Source organism: Coloeus monedula (genome assembly GCF_965178545.1).
Source record: "Coloeus monedula genome assembly, chromosome: 11".
NCBI classification, from domain to species: Eukaryota; Metazoa; Chordata; class Aves; order Passeriformes; family Corvidae; genus Coloeus; species Coloeus monedula.
Window position 1 is genome coordinate 3,440,022 of NC_138791.1, and position 20,250 is coordinate 3,460,271.

Consider the following 20,250-nt stretch of genomic DNA (forward strand, 5'->3'; position numbering starts at 1 on the left):
TTCCATTTAGAAACCATACTCATAAAACATGCTATCTGTACAATTATGGCACGTTATATATAAATTGTCATGACATGAAAATAAATACAGCCATTTAAATACAAAAATGCCAAATAAAATAGTTACATGTACAGAGTGATTTCATTATAAATTTATCTTTCTGAATCATTAATGTACCAGAGTGGTTTATCTTCTTAACATTTTCTAGATACCTGGAAATTGTTAAAAGATCATGCACTGTCAAAATCAAGTCCATAAAAATCCATTTCATTTCACAGCTCTGTAAAAGTACAGTGATTTTAAAATGACAAGAGAACAGTAAGAGACTCCTAGAACAAAGAGTTAAACAGCTTTCTCATTAAATTAGGGTGGAAGAAGACAATTTGAAGATTTCAAAGACATACAATGCTAAAAAACCCAAAGGTAACTGTATGAAGTAACTTTGTTCCACAATGTGAGTGTTGAGACAGCATTAACCTAACCAAGAGAGGCCCATGACACGCCTGGGAACCCCAGGAGTCACCTCCTGCCCACTGCAGCACTTTTTGCATTTCTGACTGCAGGAGGAAATTCTGGTAACACATTACCAAAACATCACATTTCACACATTCATCCCTGAAGAAACAAAACAGATCAGAGTGATGTCTTGCCTCACCCTTCACTTCCATCATTTGTGCCATGAGCCCATCTGGGAACTCTCCGTGCTTCCAAGAGTTCCTGCTCTGCACTAGCACTGTGACTGGAAGTCAGGTACTTCTCAGGTAGGGAGTAACAGTTCCTGGAACCAAGAGCCCAAACCCACCAACTCTGGGCTCTCATGTGATAGGAAGAGCCCTCCTTTCCAAGGCCAGAGCTGCTGGAGCCCCCAGCAGAACAACTGCCGGCTCTATGCAGCAATGGGGAAATAGGTGGAGAAACCAAGAACTAAAGCAACAGTCTGTTTATAATCCCATAAATATAATAATCCACTTTGATGACTGAAACAGTCTCCCACTGTTCTGGTAGGTCAGGAAAAAACAACAGACCAGAGCCTGGTTTCTGCCAGACTCAACAGCTGAGCAACACCAGAGATTAGGTTTTGATGAATGACAACACTATCTTGTTAGATAAAGTAGGCTCATTTCAAGTTTGGAATCCAGTACACAGGCAAAACTCATTCCTACTTACCCACTGGCATGGAACTGGTGTAGCTGGTTTTGTGTAACCTATAGTTCAGTTCATCTTTAGCTCCCTCCTCCTTGCCTGAAAACAAAACTGTTTGCTCAGCACAGATACTGCTGTTTGCAATGAAATGTGTGTGAAGTTACAGCATAAAAACCTGGAAAATTCACAGATGTGCAGGGTCCTTCCTTCCTCCTCTTTCTAAAAGCTGGAGGGTTTCTGGATTTGTAAGTAGCTCCTTTTCCCTCCAGGTTTTTTTTGGGAAGAAGGGGTTATTCCTGCTGTCAACTGCCAGCTTATTGCACTGTTGTAGTCTCACATCTCAGGCCCTGTCCCAGAAGGGCTCCTGGCACTGGATACCAGCACTGCCAGCTCAGGTCTCTGTGTTTCACATTTCTTCCCTTGAGTTGTATGGGGATCCTATTTTTGAATTTCAGGTAAAGTGGAACAACTAAAAGGTTACACTGAGATCCCAATATAAATCTGTTTTTAGGAGTTAAACTACATGACCCTGAACACCATTACTGGTAAGCACATGCTGTATCCAGGTTATAGCTGTTCACTGGGTCAGGAGGAGCATCTCTGCACCATTCAGGGGGTCTAATCCCTGAGGGAAAAGGAGACGCAGATTTTATCCTCATACCCTCAGGTTTGAACATACCCTTCAATTCCTACTCAGGATCTTCCCCAAGATTTACTGCAGCACCTCCCCAGCCTTCAGCTGCACAGAGCACTGCTCATATGCAGCACTGACACAAGCTCACCCTGGCATGAGACTGACCCACTGCAGCTGCAAGGAAGAAAATGGGATTCTATCACCTTTTTTCTGTCACTTAAAGCAAAGGAGCCTGAAAGCAGCTGCTCATGCTACGCAGTGTGTGGGGCACCAATGTAATAATGCCAAACTTTGACACTATCCAAAAGACCTGAAATGATCTGTAAAACTCAGAACATATTCTTCTTACAGCTCAATTTAAATTAGGCAAGAGCAAGCTGTGGTTTCACCTTCAATAGCAGCATATAATGTATAGACAATAAAAACCAGCATGGCAGGTGAGTTGAGCCCAGCTATCATATAAAATTTAAGGCTGCTTACCTTAACCCTTTGCACTTTGTTTCAGAAGCTTTAGGTAGATGGAAGGTGATCACACAACTTCTGGAGGCAGCCTGGTGTTCCTAGTCCATGCATTAGTACTTAAGTGTTCTGCAGTGCCCAGGCCGTTCCACAGCTCAGCCACTGCACTGTTGTATTTTCAGTGGATTAACTGAAGTGTTGTATCAGCTTTTGCCAGAGCATTCCCTCCTTCAGTAGGGATGAGGGAGACTCAAAGCACAGGCTCCAAGGAAATTCTCTTGTTAGTAATTAGGCTATGTTAGTGCAATACTTTTAATTCTGTGCTCTTTCAATTCTAAGGAAGTAGACTTTTCATATTTATTTGATCTGTCCTCTAGTTCCAAGGTATGGCACATTACCTGTTCTGTCACATTAAATACATTCATTAAGGTTATCTAGCAAATGTGTGGCCTAGTGCTATCCCAGGTCTCTGAGAAGGCATTACCCATTAGAAATCATTTCATAAAGCAAAAAACATTCACAGCTGAAAAATGCACTGAACACAATAAAAAAGAAAAAAAAATCACCATAACTGTATTCCAATAATCTTTCACTTTCTCATGTGTTTGAATAAAAATAACCTTAAGGGAATGGTTACACTTTATGGAGAACTAATGTGCAGTCTTCATTCTCCTTGAAGAGGCTGGACATAACTGGGTCCTCTTTGGCCTGTACATTCTTCAGGTAGTAGTTGACTATTTCACCATCGAGTTTGTACTGGTGGGGGATGCTTTCATAGGGCTTCAGGTCCAGGTCCAGCACAGAAACAGAGAAGGTGAATCTGGATTTGGATGTCAGTACCACAGGTCTGTGCTCAGAGCTGGAAAATAAAACCACATTGCACATCTGAGTCACTGAAACCAGTACTTTTGATTTATGTGTCCCTTTACAGAAGTGACTCTAATGTTTATCTTAGAACTTTTGTGGGAGCCCAAGAAAATAGACTGCAGCTAATGTAGCACTTAGGAAACTATAGCTCCAGCTTAACCAGTCCTGATGGGACCTTGCTGGCACCTCTGCCAGTCATTTTCCTTTCGGCTTCCACACAGCTGAAGTCAAATATTACTCTCACTTACTGTATTTAGTAAATCTAAGCTGTTTCTAGGTGGTGCATACAAAGCAACAGCCGTATTAACCAGCAAAAGCAGAGAAGTGACTGCAACTCCTACTTAGGTTCACGGTAATAAAACATTTAGTATGGGAACTGCTGTCCAAGTATGCTGAGGGATGGAAGAGGGAGGAGTTCTGAAGTCAGCCTTTGCACAAGTCATGTCCATCACTAACACTTCACTTGAGAACTGCAGGACAAATGCAGAAAACAGCATTCTCTAAAAATAAAAGGGCTCTGGTGAAGCAAAGTCCCCTGCAGAAGAACAGATTAGCACTGCTGACACAAGCCAAAAGGGATAATATAGCAGCAAAGCCTCCTGCCTGACAGCCAAAGCTGTCACCTCTTGATTATTGCCTTGGTTTTATTCTAACTAGGCCATTAAAGACAACTCAGCTTGAAAAATCTCTCCTATGAGAACACCAAGGCAGAAAAATTGTACCTAGTTAAAACCATCCAGAGCTACTATGAACAGTCAGTTCCAATTTTAATAAAGGAATAAATATAAAACTTTGATCCTTTTGATCAACTTAAAACTGTTCAGGAAGTGACACTGATAATAAAAAATGTCTTACATCACAACTGTACTAAAATGCTCACAGCCAAATATTTGGACACACCACCCCCCCACATACGGCACACTTCAAGTGATTGAATTGCCTGAACAGTACAAACATCTCCAGTTCCTAAACAACTGGAGCCATTCCAAAGCAGGTACAGGCAGCTCTTACCATTCATCTTGCAGGCAGGGGGAAAGGGCAATCATGATGGAGCAGTCTTTAGCAGTCATTGCTATTCTGTACTGCTGCACCTGTACAACAGAAAATAACACACATTTTCTCTTAGATTGGTGTTTACCTGAATAAAGCATCCTGTTCCTTACAAAGGCAGCACTGCACTCCCTGTATGGGTATGTTGGCACTTTAAGAGCTGGACATTCTCTCTGTAACAGAAGGTTGGCAGGAGCAGGTGCTTTTGGAGCATCCTGTATAAGAATCACATTTATTTCCTACAGATTATGTTCCTAAAGGCCAAACAGCACCAGTTCCTGCAAGTGCTTCCTCAGTCTAGAAGGCAAATAAACAGCTTTATTTTTCTGTCTGGAACTGGTGCTACAGGCTTGTTTTTAACTGCTTCTGCTAGAAAGATGCACCCTGGCACAATGAAGAGCTTTAACTTTACAGACCCTGACAAGCCAGCAGTGCTGCCTCCATCCATTATCCAGCCCTTTCAGAGAGACACAGGTTAATTAACACTGACCGACCAAAGACCCCTCGAGAAGTTCAGAAGTACCTTTGTTAATGCAAACGCCACTGTCCCATCATCTTCCAGGGAAAGGTCCAGCAGCTTCTCGTAAAACACTTCATTGTAAGGTCCATCTATCTGTAATGTACTTCTAAATAAATATTAAAAGAAGATTTACAGACAGCCAAAATGATGTACTGGTCTTCAGTGTGATCTTTCCTCAGCAGCCCAGACACCCAGATTAGAACAACCCAACAATAACACTGATGAACGTGTCCAAGTATTAACCCACTGCCAACCAACACCACAACAGTCCTTGTTAAATCACTCAAGATTTGCTGCTGCTTAGGATCTGGGTTGTGTGGGGTTTTATAAACATGACTCATTCTTAATCCATTGCCACCTGTGTATCACTATAAGATGATGGGGTTTTGCAAAAAAATGGGTAAGTTTCAAAATTTGTAGCAGTCTGCAGGAGCTCCAGAAGCCTTGCTGAAAATACATATATAAAAAATATAATATACATCTAAAAGAGATATCAATATATTATATATTATTTTGTACATGCAAAGTATAAACTGGGGGCATAAGCATATCTGACAGGGCCCTGCTCCACACCATGTGCTAACAGGGAGTGTCCTGGCCTTCCTTCCCCCTTTGAACAGCTGAGCCCCTGCTGCAAAGCTGAACCCTCACAGGGGGGTTTGTCCACACAAACCCTCCACAGATCAAAGAGCACATTTTCCAGTGCTCTGTTTCCTGTGTAAGTGCATAGGCAGAAGCAACTCCTGAGTGAAGCCAGAGTGCCCTCGTGTGAGCACAGGAGGGGAACAGCACCCCAGTGAAGGCTGCTTGGAGCAATTATTATTACACTAATAAACCTTATTTGAGGAAAAAAAACACAGCAGCTTGCAATCATCATTGCAAAACATCATTATCCCAGCTCTGCAGGAACTGGGGGACAGGAAAACCCACCCATTTCACTGTACCTTTCTGCAAATACACAACTGCCACTACTAAATAAGAACATTTTTCTCTCTTAGCTTGTGAACTTTCCATAATCATTACTTAAAAATTCAGGCCAAAGTGGCCAACATCAGCTGGAAGTTCGGTTAGAAATTCAGACTATGCAGTGCCCCGAAGAAAGGTTGTACAACATAACAGAGTGTGTGCACAGAGGCAATCCTGCCTGCAGTCCTGCTTACTCGGGACTGGGAAGAAAAGCCATCAAGTCTTACCTCTCTTCAGGAAATTCCTCCAAGTACTGTTCAACTCTACTGTACAAAGGATAGAGTCCTTCAATATCCAGCATGTCAAGCATCTGAGCCTGAAGGGTTTTATAAAGGAGACAACCCCTCGGTAAACCAGAGCTTTCCAATTTATGTTTACCTAGAAGAAAATGCATTTTAAAATAAGGCAGACACAAGTCTTAGCTTCAATTTGCCATTACATGTGCTTGTTTAAAAGTCCAAATACTTTTAGTCCAGTCACAGGGAGGGAGAAGCCTTAAAGCATTCAGTTTCCAAACACTAAAGTGCAAGGTGCACATTTAAACAGCTCATCTTGGACTGCAGAATAAAACAGCTGGTATTCAACTCTACAAACGACCTAAAAAAACAAACACCAAAACACACCCACATCCACTGTAATCTACTCATTTTGAGTCCACAAGAGAAATTTCTCAGCTGAGTTTGAAGCCACCACAAATTCACTTTGAACAGTATCAACTGCTGACAGAAAGTGATTTAGCATTTCAGCTCTTTTTTATACAATATCAAGAGGTCGTATTTGCTGTAATTTCTCTAAAATAGCACTTTCTGCAACACTTCAACAACACGTGGACAAATGAAAAAGGTCTTCCTCAAAAGCAGAGTAAGAAATGGGCTCTTTGTGTAATCAGGATAACTGGCAGCATCTTGAATAATTAGAGCTTTACAGAACTTAGGCACTGATGCGTTAGCATCATTTACAGTTTTCCAACTCTCACTTCCCATTCCTTTTCCCTCAGACCTCTCTTTACCAGAAGAGCAGCTGAAGAAAAGAACAAGAGCTGTGCCCTGGTGAGGGCTGACAGGAGGAGCAGGGAAAGACAAAGTACAGGAGTTGTAACAAACCAACCAAAGCAGCCCAACTTCATCACATACAACGTAAGGATTCCCCACTCATTTGGAATACCTATCAGCCAGTTACCAGCTCAAACTGGCATTTTCTTCCATTTTTCCTCTACCACCTCCTGAATTTATTTTTACCCCTGACATTAGAAACAGTGCTCTAAGTGCTTACTACAACATCACATTCTATTAAGAACAATTCCCTGGCAGCTACGCAGCTCAGAACTCGTTTTTTAAATGCCATTAGAATTCCCGTTTTCCATTCTCATATCAGTATTAATAAACTAGAGACAAAGAGTTGAATTGTTACATCAGACAAGGCTCTGAGAAACCTGGTCTGGTGGAAAGCATCCCTGCCTATGGCAGGGGGCTGGACGAGGTGGCCTGTGAAGGTCCCTTCCAACCCACACCATTCTGGAATTCCATGAACACTTAATTATGGACAGTTTTTACAAAATTATCCCTTACCATTTCTTACTAGCTCCTTATTAAAAGCACTTGCTTCACAGTAGCTTCTCCCTTGTGAAATGGGAACTGTCTTCATGTCGCCTGCCCTGCAGGTGTCAGTGCTACTTAGTAGCGCCATGGTTATCACATGGATTAATTCCTTAACAATTGTCCTTGTGCAGTGGGGGCCACTGACCAGCCCATTGGAAGGGAAAAAGAAAGGTTTTAAGTGACGAGCAAGTTCGTTCCAGTCAGAGACACAGTCCTGGTCATCCTTACAGCCATAAATTAGTTCCCCATTCTGCAACAAGGAGAAAAAGAAGTCTTTAGGCATGGCAGGAAGTCAAGTTACTCATTCTGAGCTACTCAAAGTTTAATATTTTAAGCACAGAAAAGTGTTATTAGCTTAACAATCTGCATGCAGATACACAGCATTTCCAGTCTCTTATAGATTTGCCCTCCTAAGTCTAATCAGAACCTACAAGTAACAACCTCTGAATGAGAACCAAATCCACCATTTAAATCAAGTGCTACTTTCCCAACTTAATAAACTGTAAGGAATCAGAACAATACAGGTGTGAGTGACACTTGGCACATTTTCCTATCAGTGAAAAAGCACTGTATGAAACACCCTTCTTTTACCAGCCCGGACTGGCAAAGGGAAGGCTGTGCAAGGGGACAGAAAAGGTGTGATACTTACCTGTACTAGTACAAAAATAGGGCAGTTCATAGAAGTTTAAGTAATTCAAATAATTGATTAAATATTGGAAAGAAATTAAAAGAATCTTGTTTCCTATAATTAATTTGAAAATCTCCACAAATCATCAGTTACTGCTTCATACTTTTCCTATGTGAATGCCATGAAATGCCACTTTCTCCTTCCTCGGTGAGGCCTGCTGTGCCTTGGGCCTGTGTCAGTGCTCTAACAGGAATTTAAAACACAAAGTGTTTGCAGCGACATGCCAAGTTCTCCATTTTCTTCTTCCTGAAGCAGCACAAAGTTTTAAAACTTTCGTCACCTTAAGAGTCCTTTTCTATTAATTGTTCCTCAGCAATTCTTTCCCACTAATTCATTCCCCAGGGAATGGTCACAGCGCCAAGGCTGCCAGAGGTTCAGGAGCATTTGGAAAATGCTCTCAGCCACAGCATGGGATTGTTGAGGTGTCCTGTGCAGGGCCAGGAGTTGGACTTTGATGATCCCCATGGGTCCCTACTAACTCAGGATATTTTGAGTCTGTGAATTCTGGGAAATTAAATTCCAGGTTAGGACAGAGAAATAATAACTATGAGCTTGCCCATTTCCTTCTCTTGATGGAATCCAACAGTGATGGTGCTGATTAGGTAGGTTTGAAGGAAGATCTTGACTGTTTAGATGCTCAAGTCAAATTGTTTAAAAGCCAAGGCAAAAAAAAGCAAGCAGAGATTTAACTGTTTACCTTAAATATTTTCAAGTTGTTCTGTGCCTCCTGTAATAAGCTCTTCAAAGCAAAGTGCATTCTTTGTTTGTTTCTAGGGAAAACAAAATAAAGCCAAGAATGTTTTATGACAGCCTTTGGATGTTCACACCTGGTATGAGCACATGCACGGAGCACATCACTCACGCTGAGGTCACAGCACAGGCAAAGTGAACTTCAGATCTGAGTAAACTAAACAGCTCTTGGGTGCAATGCTATGCTGCAAAAGGCAGCTCTGATTGCTGAGATAGGTGTAAAGGGGGAGATGGCACCAGATATAATCACTGTAAAGGTCAGACAAGCCAGCATTGATTATCCGTAATGATCAGTGAAAGGCAAAGCAATCCAAGCAAGAATATAACACAGATTTTTTTTTTTTTAATCCTTACCCTGAGAAGAGATCCAATGGGCAATATTTACTTGGTCGCTTCCATTTTCCGTTGGCTACCTGTGGAAAACCCAGAGCACTGCTGTTACCCACTCTACCTGGAATAGCTGCTCTCTCATTTTAACAGCCAGGTGTGTGGCACTGACATCCTGCCTTCAAAGGTCAGGACATTTAAACCCCTTTGGACACAGAATTCCTGGCCACCATGGGTGTTCCTGGTCATTTTTAACTTGAGTCACTCAAACTGCATTCACAAGGGAGAAAGGTCACATTAAATCCCAGGGAGTCACAGTCACACCATTCCAGAGTCACAGCAGACACGAGTCCATGACCTCCGTGCCTGTTACATGCTGTTTGTTTTAAGTCACAGAATGCACTTGGTGAGCTGATCTGGGAAGGAAGTTCCACACCAGAGTTTACCCAATCACAGTGTTCATAGTCCCCAAAGGCTGATATTGTATTTGTTTGCTTTCAGCTTCCCACAGAACTTGTTCCATCTCCCACTAAACAAATTCACACCCAGAGACTCAGCTGTGTATCCTCCTACCAGCTTTAGTCATATTGGAGATTTGAGCAAGTTTCAACAGGAAAGCAAGCCTGAAACAGCATATAAAGCACAGTACAGCCAAAGGAAAGCAGGGTGACTTAATAATTACCTTTAGATGCTGATGCATACAGTAACGACACACCTTGTGCTTTATCTCCTGTGAAACATGGCTGGAAAAAGGAATGAAGCCACACTTTGGCTAAAACAAACAAACAAAAGAAGATCGTAAGTATAAATGCCTCTCTCTATAGAAATAAAAAGGTACACAATATGCAAATCTTTCCAGTCAAAGGAAAAATTTTAAGAATAATTTAAAAATTCTAGCCCTTAAAAGCTGTATTACTCTCAATTATTTTAAAAGATAAAGACACACGTGGCCTACAGAAAAGCATAGTAACACCTAGGAATTTCACAAGTTTCATAAGATCGGGAATTGGAAGAAGGAGGGAGCTGTTTCCTGCTATGGATCACAGTGAAAGCAGTGAGCTCTGCCTTCCCCCACTGCTGCATTCCTTGAAAACTGCTGGGGCCAGTGTATAGTAAAAAATGCAAACAAGTCCTGAGGCTTGTGTCCCCCTGCACACCTTGATCTCGATGCAGAGGATGGGCCGGTGCTCGGCGAAGCGGAAGGTCTGCAGCCGCGTGAGGTTGGGAAGGCACATCGCGTAACCGCTCAGCGTGTCCATGTCCTTGTCACAGCGACACTCTGGACAGCAAGGGAGAAACAACACAGACAGGGAAATTAGCTCTGGGGATGTTTGTTCACTCTGGAGCCGTCTCGTTCGCCAGGTGGGGCGTGGGAACAAGCATGGAAGGACAGGACACACAGTTTATCAGCTTTAGCTCATTATGCACTTGCACAAATTTGCCCTCCCCATTATCAGTTTCCTCAAAACTGTCCCAGAGACATGGAGTGTCCCAAGAGCTGCTGTTAATGGCCACCTCCCAGCTCATCCTAAGAAAGGTAAGGCCTGCAACAGCAAGAAAATGGATTGGCCAACAACAGGTAAAGTGACTCATTAACTTATTTATTCAAATATGTGATCTCCTGCATGACCTACCATCCCTCAGCTGAGTCAAGTGGATCTGAAAACTGGCAGGAATATCATAAACTTAAGAGGCATTATTATAAAATCCTTCAAATAACTTCTCTCCATGTGCATCCTTTGGGACACAGAAAGGTCTGTGAGATTGTAGTTCAAAGTTAACAAGAGCGCACACTCCCAGATTTTCAAGTACCTGCATTATTAAACAGACACGCAGAACACACGTTTCTGTTACAGTTTCCACTGCTAAGAAAAATGCCCACGCTGAAAAATATATTGGAAAAGAAGAAATAAATCTCAGAAACCAAAGCCTCAGGCACCAGCCTGCCATGCCATACTGCTTCACCAGGATGAGCAAGAAGCCTTCTGTCTCCAACAAAATGTTGAGGTTTGTTTTCTTTTTCTAAATTTAAGCAAAAGTACATTCTTCACAGCTGAAAGCCACTTGCCAAATCAGAAAGACACAAATCTGAAGTATTAGAGAAGCTCCCTTGCATGTTACACAGGCTTATGTGAAGGGCAACATTGAAAGAAATTCTTTCCCTGAGGTTTAAAAAAAGTTCCTGTTAAAAATGGACAGTGAGATTCACTGTTCTGAAGCACCTGGACACTTCCTCACAACCACATTTCAATCCCCAGCAGCTGTGGACACACAAAGTTTAACTCTGAGAAATAAAACTAATTCTGTCATTCACTTCCACCAGAGTATTGTTCATTTCTAACTTTTATTAAACACTATGAACTTTCCTCACTGGGTCCTGGCACTGTGGAACTGCTTCTCAAACAAGTGAGGAGAAATCAACAATGGAGTGTCCTATGCTCACTATATGTAAATTAATTCTTTTTTTTTCCTGGATCAAAAGCATCAAAGCACTTCACTACAGTACTTTGATTTAGCACCACATTTATCTTCAAGGAGTTTTGCTAAAGCAGGAGTTTCTGGCCATTCTCAAGAACATTTGGGAACATAAGACAAACCATGAGGGCCCATCTGTCTGCCCATTTTAGAGCTATCACATACTACTTTTAATTCTAAAACACAACCCTTTTTATCCACAACAAATTTTCAACTTATCATTGTCTAAATATTAAAAAAAGTTTCCTTATATTCTGAAGCATGAAGCTTTTTTTACTTTAGAACAAAGGAAAATGCTTTACAGCTTGAGGAAGCCCCTTTTTAATGCCATCCCTGGTGCTTACCTGGCCTCTCTGGCTGGATTTTCAAACAGAGCTGTCTCACAAAGTCTAAAGGCAGTTGAATAATTTCCTATTGGGGGGGAAAAAAAATTAATTAATACCCAGGTTTGGGAGTCTGGAAATGGAACAGCAAAGTTCAGTGGGTTACACAAAATACACTGAACTATGCAGTCAGCAGCTTCTGCCTCTGATTGACTGTGAACACTTGTACCTCCGATCGTATGCAACACCTGTTCCTCTATAAAATCCAAGGATTCATTTAAATAAATGCATGACAAAGAGCATTTTCAGTGCAAGTTTAATGTGTGTGAAGGAACCTGCATCACTGTGTCCTTTCCACAAATTAAAAAATCCCATGTCTCACATCCCACCCTTCCAGGCAGAATTGTGTAACTCAAGTTCCAGGTGAAGCTGTAACTTCTTCAATCATCTGTTCAGTGAACAAGATCTGGCTGCCCTGAAGAACAGAGCAAGGGAAAAGGTGACCTCTGACTGCACAGAAACCTCAACAATTTATATGAACCAGGTTTCTCCTCTTGTTTTGCAGTTAGTCTAAAAATCTCTCACACACCCTCGTCTTGCCTTATATGTAGGGCAAAAAAATGACCCCACTTTTCATCAGCAGCTTGAAACAGCCAAACCACTGAGTACAATCCAATCACCTCATCAGCATAGAGCAGGATCCCTTGTTCACATCCAAATGCTTTTTGTGTGTTTATCTTGCAAACCCTGTTAGTTCCTTTTACTTGGTAGTCAGTGTTCCTCCAAACAGTGTTTACAATGCAGAAGCCATTTATTTTAAAAACAAAACATTTACCCCATGGTGAACGTCGTTCTCCCCAAAGAACTGCTTCATCACATGCTTTCCAAAGTCTACAATGTTTTGCAAATGGTGTAGTATTTCCTCTGGAGTCTGGAAGACACAAATGTAGGAACTGATCTCTGAAATAATGATAAACAACGCTACAGAACACACACACACATCCTGGTCAGTGATTTAGCAAATAGCTTAATTGTTGAACTTGGCAGGTAAGTGCACACTGAAGTCAAACAGACACATCAAACGTGCTGAATTTGTTTTCCTACTGCTGCCTCAGGGACTGGGACAAACAGAAAAATGGTCAGAAAAGATGATGATTCTTAGATTTCAGGGGGAAAAGGAGAGAGAAAGTGACAAAGGTGGAATAGGGGGAGATTGCTTAAGACCTACTCTGACCATTATTCTTAAAACAGCTCAAAGAAGTCCAGCAGTCCAAAGAGGTGCCCAAGAAGGCTCCCTGCCAACAGCTGCAGTGCAGGAAAGGCTTGGAGTGTTACAAAATACATCATGGAGTTTGGGAAGAGAATGGCTGCAAAGACCGAGCCATATTAAAAACCTTGGCATGAACAGGTACAGAACTTGCCATCTGTCCTAAATCCTGCCCCAGACAGTGAAAAATCTTACTCTGATGTGATATTCTGTAATTTCATAAGGAAACACCAAGTTCTTCTACAAGACAAACATGCCAAAAGCTAGAAAGGAAGCTCCCTGAGTACTGGAAGCAGGACAGGGACAACTGCACAGCCAGACTTGGACAGATTCCTGCTCATTGAGGAGGGAGCAAAGGAGCTTTACAGCAATATTATCCTAGTCCCTGCACTCCAGCACACTCTGGTTCTCTGCAAGGTATTTTATTGTAAGAACAGACAACCTCAAAGCTACTCTGTCCTTATGTAACACATACACAAAAAACCCACTTAAAACCTCACAATAAGATTAAGTGGAGGAAAAGAAAGTGCAACACTTCAGTACATGTTAGAAAATCAGAGGGGAAAAACAAGAGCAGGAGAAAATATAAACAGAGCAGAGTAAGAGGAAATAAAATACTAGAGGACAACACTCAGACACCACCAAAGCCTAGAGAAAGGAGGAAAGACCACATCCAACACAGATCACAAATGACAACACAATCCCTTCTTTAACTTACACAAATTCTGAATGGTGAGAAGGAACATTACGTAATCTCGTCAGTAACAGAAATGTCAGCTAATTCCCATTTACAGATGGTTCTGACCTGGTTTGCTGACGTACACAGCAGCCACAGGTTTGTGTTTTGTTTGGTTGGGGTTTTTTAACATATACACAGACTCACATATTGAGAAATAAGCATTTCATAAAAATCTACTGCTGCCACTTTTACCACATGGAAAGACTCACCAGTTAAAAAGATCAATACAACCATAAAATTATAAATCAAGTTTAAAACATCTCTTACGAGCAAGTATATTTGATATACCTAAATGAAACAAAAAACAACTAACAGGCGACTTGAACATCACCTTTTAACATAAAAAACTACTAAGATGAAAAGCTTTTGAAGGACCCATCACTACTGCCAGCTCATTCACCAAAACTCAAATAGGCTTTATACAATAAAATTATTTTTAATTCTTTAACGAAGAAGATAATATACTAAAATAGCAATATGCAATTAAAAGCACTCCATGAGTGCTGACACTTGACTTTCTACTCAAGCAATGCAAGCCCTGCAGTCACATAATCGAGTATTTTTCAATCATAGCAATAAGGTTACAATTCACAGTAACACCACATTTTTAACTACTGGATTATCTAATCCCAAATTCATAATTAAACAGATAATTAAAAATACAAAGCAGCATCCAGACTTCTTTACCTTTCCCAAAGGAGTTAAGCAGAAGAGACTGAGACCTATTTGTTGATATCTGAATTTCAGTGTGTGTATTACTAGAAAATATTTTGCTTGAACTGCTTCCTTCAGCATTGTTTACCTTGGATGACCTGGGATGTCATGCACAGATACAGAACACTTCAGAGCCTAACTCATTTTACTCAAGTCAGGAATACAGATTACCCTTAAAAACAACCATTTTCCCTGTCATTGTTGCTATGTGCAAGTTCATCCCAAAACTGATTCTCTGGGATTTGTTTACTAATCTGATGATTAAATATTTAAGTCTTCTGTTCTGCTCCAAGAAAAAAATGGTCCTTTAAAAAAAAAAAATCAATCACCAGAATAAGTAAATATATTCAAATTACAAAGCCTTCTATTTAGAGGGAATAGTGTATCACAAAGTCCACACACTCCCAGTGCAAGGCACATGCAGAAAGTGCTCCTCAAAATGCAACACTGGAACTTGTATGACCAGCCTCAGTGCTGTGGTGGGTAAGTGAAAAGTCACTTCCTGGCTTCCTTTGTGACTTTCTCATACTTTGTCAATTATTTAAAAACAATTACTACGCAACAATTTCTTTGAACTTAAAATAAAAACAAAAATTAAAAAAAGGAAAAAGGGCAGGCAGTTAGTGTTCGGTTTTCTTAAATAAACTGCATCAGACTGACATTTTACTTAAAGCTGTGGTCTAGTCCTCTCCTGATAGTAAAAATTGAGATAAGCACTGTTTCCTTTCTTGTGATGCACTGGACTCTTCACTGTTCTTGTTAGCACTAAACATTATTATCTTGGGCTACACTACAGAAGCATAAGATACATTTTTGAAATCCTGCCAATATAAGCAGCTGAAAAATCAACTTGAATCATACTTTAGTTTTACCAGACCTTTTTTCAAGTTAAATAGCAGCAGAAAGACCATGAAATAACTCATACATATGCTGTGTTCACTAGTTTTGCCTTCCTCTACTTTAGCAACTTCTCCCTTGTCCCTTGTTAAACTGAATGCTTTTCATATTCATCTTTCTGATTTAAAGCAACAAAATGCCCTTTCTAGATGTTTACTTTACATTCATCCTTGTTTCTTTTTTCCTAAAATTAAGCACACACACTAGTTCTCAACAGAGCCACAATGCTTTTTGTATTTCCCTCATCAGAACAACCTGCCACTGTGCCTCACAAAGCCGTGGTTCAGGAGCTGCTGTAACTCAAGCCATTCCCTGTATCTCTCAGGTAACACACTGTAAAGACTCCTCTCAAGGTTGAGGAAACAAAAGAATTTGAACCTTGTGCTCTCTCTTATTTTTTTTTTTCCTTGGAACATTGTGTTTATGCTCCACCTTTGGTTTTTGATCATTTTTATCCTTGTTAAAAGAAATCTAAAGTAACTCACTTCAGCTCCTTCTCCAGCAGAAAAACTTTATTGTACCATTGAAGAAACTGGGAGATTGTGTCCTGCCACGTTGTTTTTCTAACGGACAGGACACTAAAATCACTCACTGACAAAGGATATTCTGTGAACATTTCATGTGTTTGTTCAGATTCCATGGTTTTTTAGCTACTGAACAGGTGGTCAACAGCAGACCTTGACCATGACCACCAGTCTTGTGCTGCTCCTGTTCTGCCCCACATGGCTACAGCCTGTAAAACTCCTTTCTTCCTCGGCATCCCTGTGCTTCCATACGTGGATATGGCACATTAACACTGTGCCACAGCTGCCCTTACAGAAAGCTCTACCCTCTAACACAAAGCTCTACCCTCTAACACATGGCAGTCTCACACCCCGCCCCACACAGAGCTCTTGGTATCAGCACTCATCATCCCAGTTACATAAGACAAACTCAAATTTCCTCCTGTTGCCAAACCCCCTGAGACACAGGCACATTTCAAAACATCCCCTTATTCTTACTCTTGCCAGTCACAGCTCTTTCACAGGTTTCTTGTTTCTCCTCACACTGGCTATTAGTTTACCCAAGTGCTTTCAGCAACAGGACATGTTTAAACTTACCTTATTCTGGTTGGGGGGGGACTTCAGAAACCGCAGCACCACACAGCGCTGGAGAAAAATATGAAAGAATAGGGTTTCATTAGCATTTATGAACAGCACAATTATCTGAATCCCCAATCTACCTCTCTGAGAAATTAAGGAAAAAAAAAAAAAACGAAAAGCACATTTGAGATGGCTATTTCACTCAACTTGAAATCAAATATGCCAGCTGAAATCAAACACAGCAATGTCTGCTGCCAGCTCTGGCATCAGTTTAGGGAGGCAGCCACTCTGCATTTGCAATCACCAAGTGCACCAGGGAAATGCTCCCTTAGCTTACAGCACTGCTCTGAAACCTCTGAAGGCACATACAGAACCAAAAACACCACCACCCTGGCATTTGTGCACCAAAGGTCCCCAAAAGGAAAAAGAGACACAAGGCCCACTCCACTTACAGTATCAGCACAGCTTTACAAATTATTAAGGAGACTCTTTACTAATTACCTGCAGCAGCTACAGCTGTACTTAACACTAAACTAAACCCTGCTACTTATAAACTTCTGCAGAGTAAACACATAGGAACAAATATAGCAGGTTTCCAAATATTTTACATTAAAACCATAGAAAAACTCACTAATTTTTGTGATTTTTACAATTTTTTATCAGTTTTGTAACAATTCAAAAACCTTGAGACTTTACACGTTAAAATCAAAGTCTGACACGGTGTTAAGAAACCTGCAGCTTTACAAGGCAACACCCAGTCCTGCCTCTGGTCTGCCTTAATATCTGATCCTCAAGATATTTATTCCCACTGATGTAGGTCAGCCCATTTGGGTACAATGGGGATACAAACAACTGGGCACCCCAGAAGGTAGACAGAAACAGCTGTTTATCAGAGTTCTCTCTTAGCCAGTCTGTCTCCATTTGGGCCTTTCCAAGACACACCAAAAAGGATTACATTCCATTTAAAGCACTACCACAGTCTCACAAAAACAATGCAGACAAAATGTCCCAGCTGCACTTCAGGTTTATAGAATCCAAGCTTTTTCCCTACCAAATTACTTCCCATTAAAAAACCTCCCATAGCATGACAGCATCAAATCTATTCCATATTTCAGAGCTGGAAACTGTCTCTGCACAGGCTGAGGGAGAGAGCTGCAGATATCTTTAATTACTAACATGGAGAGAAAGAGGAAACAAGCAAAACTGATGACAGTGTGCCATCCAAAACACTAACAAAACTAGGTCCAGGTTCAGACATTGCCACTGAAACCCAGACACAGCCCCTTCCAGATCTAAAAAGTCTCACGCCACCATAAATCTCATGGTTCACCCACATCTGGAAAACACTCACATAAAAGGATACTTTGCTGTTGATTTGACTCATCCCACAAGATGAGTGTCCCAACAGCAAACGAGATACCACCAGAGTGGTAATTAGAGTCACCTGGATTTGACAAGATTCCTGATGACAGTTCCTCTCTCTTTCTCTCATTATGCCCTACATATGGGTAACAGAGCCCAGGCCTGATGAGCCTGTAGCTGTGTGGGCAGTGTGTTATTCTTAGTGTTTCAACCATTTGGATCTCCCGCTTTAATTATTCATAAGCAAGTGGATCAGTGATGGAGTGATCTGATTATCACTTCTAATCCCTTCAGAAATATGATTCTGTAATCTTTCAAGGCTGGTGTAGATATCTTTTAATCAGTTCCCAGCCAAGATTCCAACCAGTGCTCTGGAAAACCTGATCTGCTCTCACAGGACTCAGGACAGTATTTGTTCATCACCAAATAATTTCTGATTTGGCAAACTGACCAAAATTATACATGGCAAAATAAGAACATGTTGCTGGTCTAAAGATGTCAAAAGGAAACAGCACTGTTCAAACAAAACTTCACAGATGCACTTAAACCAGCCAGCCCACACTACACTTTAGTAAGACTATTAGATGATTAGAGGAAATAAAAACAAAAACACCAGCAAACAGACAAAACTCCACCCCAAAACCAAACCTCAAAAAAACCCCTCAAAACACTTCTTTTCTGTTTTAGGGCAAGTTTTCAGGTAGATCCCTCCCTTTGTGCATTTCAATATCACTTCCACAGCACCAAGGTTAACCCATCAGATGTCACAGATGCCAACTGCTTCAGAAGTATCACCACCAAAAATATTGGCCCACATTTTTCATGCTATTGCATTTCTGATTCACTTGGCTGATTCTTTACTTGGAAATGTTGTGGGTGGTCGTTGCCATGAGGTTTTTTGCCAGTTATCTTAAAATGCCTTCAATTTTTTTATATTTACAGGATGAACACCAAGGATGTACCATACTTATCTGCATGCACGGGAATGGCCCAAATCCCAAAGAGAACAGATCTCTGAAGAGATTGTCACTACTCCTCAGCACTCTGAGAATCAGATCAACTAGATCCTAATGCTCCCTAAATTTCCTTCTCCACAACCAGTGGAAGGGCTTACAGAGGTGCCTAACACCACTCCCATCAAGGCACTGTCACCATCAGAGTATTTCATTAGGTAACAGTCCCAGAGAGATAAAAAGATGAGAAAAGTATGCTGCAAGAAGAAAGGGGGAACAAAAGAAACAACGCATGGACGTAGGCAAATGTACAACATAAAACATTAAAAGGCTTCGTATCTTTTGAAGTAAGATAAGTTAGAAAAATAATGAATTCAAAGGAAGAATTCTATACAATTTTTCTTTAATCCCTGCATATGTTCAGTCTCCATTTAGTGACAAAAGACTAAAAATAACCAACACATCAGAACATCAAACACGACTGCTCTTACTCTCAAATAAGGAATTTAAGGACAACTCTCATATGAGAGCAGAGCAGCTTGAAAGCAGATAACAAAACAATGTTCTTAGTAGCTCCAGGACCATACTAGGGCTACAACAACAACCATTTCCAATTGTTATGGAAAACTGAAAACAAACACTAGCAACAAGGATACCAAAACCTGGGTCTCTGAAAACACATCCACAAGCGCTGGGCCGGAGATGATGTAACCAGAAGTGTTCCGGAGGAGCTCGATCCCAAGCCACAGCACTTGGAGCCTGCAGCCTAAAGTTTACAGCCCCACCAAGAACGGCAAACACTTCTTTAGCACCCCATCACCAAACAATTGTTTGGGTTAGAGCAGAACAAAGTTAAGGATTGCCAAAAAGGAGAGAAGGAGCTGTGGGAGGAGCTGTCACAATACTCAAAGTCGGTGGCATGACAGAACCAGCGGGGTGTGTACACACACAGCTCTTGTCCTCGTGTGTCCTGGGAAAAAAGGGTCCTGGGCTTAGTCCACAAAAGCTTACCTGTAAGAATTTTTATTCTCCGGAGCAGTTACTACAGCTATTATGTTAATCTTACTCAATAAAATCCAAAAAACAAAGTAATCCTTGGTAGCTTGGCCAAAATATGACTGGCATCAATCCAGGTACTTTGGATTAGGCAGTAGCATTATGAAACCAGGATAAAAGCTTACATTTGTTTCTTAACAGCTTGGTGTTTGATATTGACCTTATTCTATGACCTCATTGTCATAAAATGCAGGCCTCCTGAACTGGAGAGTTTTTAGAAGTTAAACACAACTGGGGCAAATATGTAATCTTGATATTCCCCTTCAGGGAACAACCTCGTTTGTATCACTGAGATTTTTTTCAGGTCTTTTGCTACGTTAGTAACAAAAATCTATATAACAGTTGTTTGCAGTGAAAGAAATAGGAAAACTTATATTAAA

At 41.0% G+C, this 20,250-nt stretch overlaps 1 protein-coding gene across 1 annotated transcript in view; it reads right to left on the reverse strand.

The window, feature by feature from the left end:
- Positions 1–201: 201 nt before the first annotated feature.
- The window catches only part of IPPK (inositol-pentakisphosphate 2-kinase), a 29,905-nt gene continuing 9,856 nt past the window's right edge, over positions 202–20,250 (reverse strand). Inside the window, exons 2-13 of the mRNA XM_082289125.1 lie at positions 16,518–16,565; positions 12,636–12,731; positions 11,822–11,888; positions 10,160–10,281; positions 9,685–9,774; positions 9,030–9,088; positions 8,623–8,695; positions 7,208–7,487; positions 5,867–6,017; positions 4,677–4,779; positions 4,115–4,194; positions 202–3,095 (exon numbers count right to left, since the gene is read on the reverse strand). Coding sequence (XP_082145251.1) covers positions 2,870–3,095; positions 4,115–4,194; positions 4,677–4,779; positions 5,867–6,017; positions 7,208–7,487; positions 8,623–8,695; positions 9,030–9,088; positions 9,685–9,774; positions 10,160–10,281; positions 11,822–11,888; positions 12,636–12,731; positions 16,518–16,565 — 1,395 coding nt within the window. The 3' untranslated portion in view covers positions 202–2,869. The remainder of the gene's footprint in view (positions 3,096–4,114; positions 4,195–4,676; positions 4,780–5,866; positions 6,018–7,207; positions 7,488–8,622; positions 8,696–9,029; positions 9,089–9,684; positions 9,775–10,159; positions 10,282–11,821; positions 11,889–12,635; positions 12,732–16,517; positions 16,566–20,250) is intronic.